The following is a 9060-nucleotide window of genomic DNA, read 5'->3' on the forward strand; positions in this document are numbered from 1 at the left end:
CCACCACCGATGGTAGTGGTCAGGGTGGGAAAAACAAGCAGAGAGAAAAAGCATCTCGTCATCAGACAAAATCAGATAAAATCAGTGTGGCCTTACATCCTGTTTGCCCTGAGGAACCCCAGGGGTTTTCTTTTGCTTGCTGTCATGATATACCATCCTTTCGCTTTGTGAAGGGGCTAGACTTTGAAATAGCGCCCCCTCTGTGTAATTCATGGTCAGGTTAGTGAACTGCTGCTCTCAGCACTGAAGGGAATTACAAAATCACGCTATTTTAATTTCGTGGCTTCAGAGTGAAAGAACAAAAGTAGATTGTTCTAAATGATTGTTTCCAGAATTATCAAGAGATATTTAATGCACTACTTATACATTCAGAAACTCCCAATGACGTTGCTAATTTTCTTCTTTCTCTGAAGGATGTATACACACCTGTAGGCTGCTGTTCAAAATGGAAAATCAATAACCATTTGAAATTAGCTCAGTGAAAATCAGCAGATAGAAGAATTGAGTTTGGACATTTTTCACTTTATTAAATTTATACATTTGTATTATTGGAAGTTGAGAAGGAGGGAAAGATGGATGGAGCAAACACCTGGGTGAGAGATCTGTCAACCAGGTCTTTCATGGAGAAAGGAAACATGCACGGGGTGGAAATTTCAGCCTTGACATGTCCTCTTTTTTTGCCTCCCAAGTGACATCATATTAAATCCTGGACGATATGACTACACGATATGCAGAGATATGTGGTACAGAATATCTTTGCTAATGCTGCCTCTATCACTTTTCCCCATCCACGCAGTTCAAATGAATCAAGATCTCACCTACTAAGCAGCTTAAAAACATACTATTTATTAGTTTCATGGACAAAATAAAAGGTTTAGAGCCAGCCATAAGGGCCTAGAGGTTAAATGGCGGCAGACTCCATTCTGGCACCCCGGTTTGGTCCCTGAGTGTGAAATCACACTACTCATCTGTCAGTGGCCAGGCTTTGGTGTCAGTTCATATAGTAGAACCAGAAGAATTTACAGCTGCACACAACTATGTACTGGGGCTTTGGGGGAGAAAAAGGAAGGAAAAAAGAAAAGAGGAGGAAGATTGGCAGCAGATGTTAGCTTAGGGCAAATCTTCCCCTCCAAAAATAAGTAAATAAATAAGTAAGTAAAGAAAAATAAGAAGTTTAAAAAAGAGTTAGAACCATTGATTAGAATATTCTCTAATGAGTTCTGTTATCCTCCCCTCAGGGTTGATGTAGCTTTCAGAAGGTAAATTGGTTTATGGTTTTTCTAGAACACAGAATTCTGGGAAGAGGACTGGATCTCAAAACATTGTTCTGTTAGGACAGGTGTGGCACCAACTGCATTTATAATGACTTCACCTACCTTTTTCTGTCAAAAATGAGACCTGACATTTCACTGGCCCCTCCTTTTTAAGATTATTCTTTCAGAAGTATTGGGAAAGCTTATTTTATCGTAAGATCTAGACAGAGGAAGTGAGATCTGACTGTTTTTTGTTCAAAGTCTTCATCGAATTAGATCAAATGACTTTAATGAATTAGAACAACTCTTTAGCTGAGTGGCGGTGATCAAAATGCTGTTATATGTTAATTCATGATTCATCACTATTAATGTCTGAATACTAGAATAGGCTTTTTTTGTTTCTCTTTTTTTGGAGAAGACACATAACTGTAGAAATAAGTTGCTCATATACTCTAGAATTTTCATCACTTTTATAAATGATCCCAATTGTACACTTAAATAAATATAAATGCAAATATTTAAAAAAATAGCTTCTGGACTAGAATATAAAAGAAAAAAGAACGTGTAGGTAAGGGGACAAGGGGAATCTTCGAGGGGAGTTGAGGTAGCAGTAGCTTTCCACCTCCTTTCTTGACCATCTACTTTTTGTCAGAATCTGGAGGCCATGGTGATTCACAGCCTTTATCAAAGGGCTGTTGCCTCCCATCTCTGCCAGTATCCTCACTGTCCCCTTCAAACTGGAAGATTTCCTAGTGCTTAAAAATAAAAGGATGTGAATGCTCTTAGGTTATCTCCAACTAGCACCTCCATGCTCCCTGTTGTTGAATCTGTCCCAAGACCTAGAATAGTGATTACTGCATGATGACGATGCTGGGACACCTTCTGTGCACATCTGTTCTTAGCTCCAAACCTTCTCTTCCTCATTGTTGCTTCCCTGGATGCTCAGTTTCTGGTGTGGCTGCTGCCTCTTTCTCCATCCACTCTCATCTTTCTCCAAGTGGAGTATAAGTAATTTCATTTACACAAATGATCTAAGACATTTTCTCCGGACCAAAGAGCATGTGCAATGGAGACACATGAGATAAACATCACCCTTTCCAGCATCACTGATGTCATATTTGATGTAGATGCTTATAATGCTCTTGAACCAGAGCCTATGCTTCTCTGATTGAGTCCAGACAGGGCTGCCTGGGTTGTGCATGCCTGAGATAATGCAGCAAAACAAACCTCTTGCCTGCCAAGGGGAAGGGGCAGGGGAGCAGCCTTTTGCTTAGCTGTTATTAGAAAAGAAAATCCAGACTCAATTACAAAATCGTTTTAAGCAGAATTGAATTGGACCCAATGGCGTTGATTGCCAGGGATCTGGAGAACAGAGGACAGAAAGGAGGGAGAGAAACGGAGACGAGTCAGATAAATGAAAATCAAAAAGGGTGGTGAGTAAAAGGAGCTGATGGACTAGTGGAGGAGGCCAAGGACCAGGGAGAGACTCAAGGAACAGGGGAGAAAGGACAGGGAAGAGAACATGGAACGGCTTAGGAGCCACCTATATAACTTCAGCAAACGACAGTTTGGAAAATCAGGTCATACCGAAATGTTTTGTTTTTCTGCATGATTTTTTGCACTAAAATAAATATGTTCAGAAGATAGAATAGAAGCAATAGGACAGTTTTATTTATGTTACCATGGAACAAATTTTAATGAAATGCACTTGAGGAAACTGATTTTATGTTAATGACATACTTATTTTACCTCTCTCTTTGATTTTCTGCTACTTCTCTCTTTCCCTGTTCTTTGTTGTTCACCAAACCCACCTAAAGCATTCAGGCATGCTATTTACTTCCTGAGAAAAATGGCTCCATGGTTGTTCCCCCGGCAGTGGGAAAACAATGCACCTACATGTGTCCTCCGGGACTGAGACATTACTCTGGACGGCAGCTCTTCTGGGCACCAGGCCCACTCCCTGCTCAGCTCTATAAAGGAAGCCCTGCTGCCCGCCCTGGACCATCCCAGCCTGCAGCCCCTCAAGGACATGAAGCAATCCCTCCCTCAGTTCGCCCTTCTCCTCATGGCCCTGCTGTTTCCAGGTAAATCAGAAATGCCACCGGGGCCCGGAGCCAGGCTCTCCCCAATGATCACTTCCAGGATGGGAGTCCAGGCAGGGCAGTCAGACACTAGGCCCTGGGAGCCCATTTCCTGATGGGTTTTAGGCAGGAGTCTCTGGCTGATTTGTAAATGAGTCTTTGAATATGCTGACGGCATAGCTTCCCAGGACAGAGGGTCACGCCATTGACTCCACTTTCTTATCTTTTAACTTTGTCCTTCCCATTACAGGGAAGGACAGTCTGTATCAGGAAGGACCTTAAATTTTAGGGGATCTCAACAACGGTATTGGTGATGCCCTAGGGGGATGCTCAGCTTGGCTTCAAGGAGGTACTCAGGCTCCATTATCCTTTCACACATCATTCACCTCTTTGTCTCTCTCTGTATATCTCTCTTTCACACACACACAAGCACACAAATCCACATAACATTGGGTCCCTTCCAACCTACTCCATCCCATCCTCCACTTCCTCTTCTTTTACAGCTTTATTGAGGTATAATTATTATGCAAAGACCTGCATGTAGGTAATGTGTACAATTTGATGAATTGGTCACATGCAAACCCTTGTGGTACCATCACCACAGCCAAGGGAACAGATGTATCCAACACTTCCCAGAGTGTCCTTGTGGCCCTTTGTGTTGTTTTTTTTTCTCTGTGGTGAGAACAGTTAACATGAGATCTCCCCTCTCAACAAATCTTGAAGTGCACAATACCGTATTGTAAACTAGAGGCACTGTGCCGCACAGCCGGTCTCTGGAACGTATCCCCTTACGTGGCTGAAACTTCACCCCCACTGAGCAAAACCCCCCACACCGCCTCCCTCCTTCACATTGACTCCCCCTTAGAGTATAGGTGCTGCATCTTCCTGGATCTGCTGAATAGAGAGCTCTGAAGCTTCTCTGCTGTGTATTTACGCTTAACCAGGATCAGCAAGAGCCAGCTATGTTAACCAGCAAGGTACCAAGGGTCCCAGAGAACCCAGGGAAGAGTCCCCTCAACGAGGAACAAGCAGGGCTCACATGTTCCGCCTGCTAGTAGAAGACTACCTCTTACCACGCACTCCCCCTTACGAGGGTAAGTACAAAAGCTGATGACAAGTTCATCCACCCGGGAACTGTTTAGTGAATGAATAGATGGGAAGGTGACTGTGTGGGGCTGAGCAGTGGTTGAGAGTCAGGACAGGCTGTGTTTCATGAAGACACCATGTGGATGGCTCAAGCCGCCCTACCTGTCAGGAAGGTCATGGGGGTCTTACAGCATCCTCTGGGACTGGATCACTCAAGGTCTCATGAAACATGGGAAACTTGGGAACCTGAGAGGAAAAAATCATCTGAGGCCAATTCTCTTATTTCACCCAAACCCAATAGTCATAGGAGATGATACTGAGTAAGTCATCCCTTGCCTGCCAGTTTGAGCCCTTCTCCCTTGGCCTTGGAGTCCATTCTTGCTACAGGAATTTACTAAATACTTGCAGAGTGCCAGGGGACCAGTGAGTGCTCAGGGAATGGCTCCCGGGATGAGATGGCAAAGGAGAGTCAGAGATGTCAGGCTACTGGGACGAAGCAGAGTATAGGGAATGACAAAGGACAAAAAGCCACTTTTCTGGTCAATCCTTAACCCCTAAACCCTTGTCCAGTGCCAGCTTCCAATCCATATGGACCTTGAGGAAACCATAGATTCCAAGATGTCCTTAATCCAAAACTCATTATTGACCCAGAAACAGGGAAAACGATGCTGGAAGATCAATAGGTGAGAGCAGGGAGGACACATGGGTGTTGGCAGAGGAAACTCAGACACTAAAGTGCTGTAGACTGTAATCCCTGCATTATCCTAGCATCTCTTCAGTCCCTTTGCAAGTGGCCCTCAGTTCCAAGGGACTCAGGAGTTTGGTTCTCTTCCCAAGGGAGGGGAAAAAAATATGATTGGGCCACAAATATAAACAATACGAGGCAGTGTCATTTAGTGTAACAACAAATCTATGAGACAGGATTATTATTCCCATCTGGTGACTGAGGGACCTGAGGAGATTTGAAATATTTTGTCCAGGATTACACAGCTAGTAAATGACAGAGTCAAGACTTCAACCCAGGTCTTTCCAAATGGCGGGTGCAAAGGAGAGGCTGCTGCTGCTTTGGAATGGGCCTGCACTCCTAGCGATTTGGGTGGGGGGGTGGGGGAAATGTGTACTTTCTGTGGTCCCGATGTGGGTCTCACACAGGAGTCTCTTTGCTCCTGTTGAAGAGGGACACAGTTGAGGCCATGAGGCATCAGTAACAACCAGCTTTAGATGTCACCAGATACTTAGGGGCCCAGGAAGGAGTAAGCCCTGAGCTGGAGTGGAGATGCGTCCTCCTGTCAGCTGACTCTGAGCACAAAGTCAGCATGTAATAGAACAAAGCAATAAGAAACTCTGCTCTCTGTTCTCCTTGTCATCCTCTCCTCTGTTACAAGCCTCAGAGGAGACAGACACCTCAGTAATCCAGCTAAGAGAAGGAGAGTAGGTGTTTTAAGAACAGAGCACGTTGCCAACCGCATCCCATGCCCTGCCTGCAGCAGCCCTGAGCAACGAGCTTCAGGGAAGTTGTGTGGGCTTCCTGGGCCTCTATTGTTGTGTCTTTACAACATAAGTATCAACCAGCAGAAGAACGTAACTTCTCTCTAAGGAAGAGTGATTGAGTTGTTTTCGTGCATGTATGTTTGTACGTACGAATGTATGGGTGTTTTTAGGAGAAAATTAGTCAGCCACTTTCTAGCTGGCAAGCAGGATTATTTTGAGTAGATCCAAAAGACTAAGCAAAATCAGAGAGTGAACTTTATAGAGAAGGAGTTTTGAATCCCAAAAAGAAAAGGATTCCTAACAATGGTTCTTTTACAGCTTTGGCACAGTACGACTTAGAAAAATGTGAAAGTTCTCAGCAGTGTTTAGATGATTCTAGGTTCATCTACCGGAGATGGCATAAAGGAAATAGTTCCTGCATTGTGTCAGGGATTGAACAAGACAGATAAAGGTCTGAACAGATAACCTCTCTCTTGAAGAAGCAGAGCTATGTATCTGGAGTTGAATTTATAGTTCCGAACTTGAAACTATGAATTATATGAGGTTTCTAAAATAATCAAAGGCATACAAGTAGACAATAGAATGGAATTTCTAGAAGATAAGGGATGGGAGAAATGAATGGAGAGTTGTTGTTCCACAGGTATAAAGTTTCAGTTGTGCTACATGAATAAATTCTAGAGATCTGCTGGACGACACCATGCCTATAGTTAACAATGCTGTATTGTGCATTTAAAAATTTGTGAAGTGAGGAGACCTTCTGTTAAGCATTCCTACCACAAGAAAAACAAAAGCAAACAAAACAGAAAAAAAAACAAAAACAGACACAAGGAATCTTTTGGAGGTGATAAAATGTTTGTTACCTTGATTGTTGTGATGGTATCACAAGGGTATGCATATGTCCAAACTCATCAAATTGTGTACATTAAATATGCTAAGGCTTTTGTTTATCAAAAAAAAGAAGACTATTGGTCAGACAATGAAGTGATAAAATAATTTTAATTGACTAACCCATTGATTCATTAATCTAGACAAATAATTGCAACGTATATTGGTGAAAAAAATTAGGACAGGAAGACCACAATATGTCTTCACATTTAATTTGTCTTAAGATCAGATCTCAAGTCACTGACAGAACCTATGATAATCAGAGCATCCTGGCATGATGTCCATCGGAAGTTTTCCCCGGATAGATACTTACCACTAATACTCTGATAGCATCCCTCTGCTTGCATTGTGTTCATCTATTTTGTTCTTTTAACATTTGCCCCTTTCTCTTTTCTACCAATTGTCATCATAATGTACCATATAAGAGAAAAATTAATGTTTAATAATTTCTGTACTTGAACCTTAGAGTGAGACATCATTTTCACATTACTCAAGAAACTTGGCACACATTTTAGGTCCCAAATAGTCTTCCAAGCACTCTCTTATGATGAGGGGGAAAAAAGAAATCTCTTTAACTCTTTAAAGCTCTACCCTATGCTACCCTGTTCACCTGGCCTGGCCTAGCGATCCAACTCCCCTCCAGGGATGGCTCTATCTACTACCACAGAGGACCACTGCGCTTCAATACGTGTTTGATAGGGCCATATCACGTCCCAGTTTGCCTCAGAGAGTCCTTATTTGTCTTCTTACACAGAATTCTAAATTATTTAAATTGAAACATTTTTATCATAACACATCCATCACTCTTTCTCTTCCCAGTCGCCTGTAAATTAACAGTTCATTTTTAAGCCAAAATCAAGGATCTGATTTTTATATATCAGATGGTTCCATGGAAACATGAGAGATCACATACAAAGGAAACCTGTTTCTTATCCTTGCCATCTTCCACCATATCCCTTCAGGTAAAATGACCATTTGCTTCTTGAAATGATTTTAAGAGCCTAATGTTGGGTATTTCTTTATACAGATCCTGAACCAGATTTCAAAATTGTCAACTGCAAGAGAAGCGAAGGCTACTGTCAAGAATATTGTAATTATATGGAAGTACAAGTAGGCTACTGCTCTAAGAAAAAGGATGCCTGCTGTTTACATCCGAACTGAGGTTGCTGACATAGGAACCACAGCTCTGTCCACCTGCCTATTCTCCTGGGCCACGTCATCAATCCAGATGCAGGTTTTTGAGAGAAAGGGTCAAGCAGAGAGGAGGTCAGGCATTATAATCTATGCCAGAGAGTCTAAACATTTTATTGTAGCTAAGGAAAAGACTGGCTACACATGATCTTATAGACTTGATCTTAGAGAAATTAACTTAGTTTGAGATGTACAAAATCTTCAAAATCAGGTGATTTTTGCTGACACAGGTGGATGCAATAAACCCTCATAGGAAAACATTCAAGTAATTTGCTCTTTTACTTTAAAAATATTTTCTGACTACCTGCTTTTATCCTAGGCACTAAGAAATGTAATGAATTGGAAACATGAATATGTGGGGAGACAGATATCTAAAGACATAAATACGATAAAATGCTACATATTCCATAATGTGGATATATCCAAGGCAATATATGAGGAAGATAGATATAGGAGAATTAAGAAAGGGTTCCTGGGGAAATTTGAGCAGGATTTTGGAGGATGACTACGAGTTTGTGAAGCGAAGGTGAGAGACAGAGATTTCCAGGCAAAGGGTACAGTTTATAGAAAGGCATGGAGACATTAAAGAATGGTTTGCTAAGTACACGGGGAGAAATTAAACATTAACTGCAAGAGACGTTACGAGTATTAAATGATGCTGGTGTTAGAAAATGCTGGGAAATTGTGGAAGGAAACAAATATTGTGATAAAGACTTTAGAGTGCTACACAAAAGAAGCTTATCAGGTGCTCCAGGGGAGTGACATAATCATATTTTCAATTTTAGAATATTAATTCTAACAACAGAATTGAGGATGGACTGGAAATGTGTGAGATGGAGGTAGGAACACTGGTAATGGATGATCACAATGGGGGAGTCCAAGGACATCCATTCAGTGACTAACGTGGAGGTAATGGCTACAAAGAGGGAACAATTAAGGGGGTTCTAAAGAAACTGAGTTTACAGGTTTGGTGACAGAGAAGAAGGAAGGCTATGGAGTGGATGAGTCATGTTAACCAAGGTAACACACACAGGATGAGGGGGAGCAGGAGGAGCACGCAGAGGAGTAGATTG

At 42.1% G+C, this 9060-nt stretch overlaps 1 protein-coding gene across 1 annotated transcript; it reads left to right on the forward strand.

The window, feature by feature from the left end:
* Nucleotides 1-3271: 3271 nt before the first annotated feature.
* Nucleotides 3272-8481, forward strand: LOC102150190 (sperm-associated antigen 11B-like). The gene is made up of 3 exons (XM_005606459.2): nucleotides 3272-3337; nucleotides 4279-4428; nucleotides 7824-8481. The coding sequence occupies exons 1-3, from the start codon at nucleotides 3283-3285 to the stop codon at nucleotides 7955-7957; spliced, it is 339 nt and encodes a 112-aa protein (XP_005606516.1). The 5' UTR covers nucleotides 3272-3282; the 3' UTR covers nucleotides 7958-8481.
* Nucleotides 8482-9060: the final 579 nt, after the last annotated feature.

Source organism: Equus caballus, chromosome 27 (genome assembly GCF_041296265.1).
Source record: "Equus caballus isolate H_3958 breed thoroughbred chromosome 27, TB-T2T, whole genome shotgun sequence".
Taxonomy (NCBI): domain Eukaryota; kingdom Metazoa; phylum Chordata; class Mammalia; order Perissodactyla; family Equidae; genus Equus; species Equus caballus.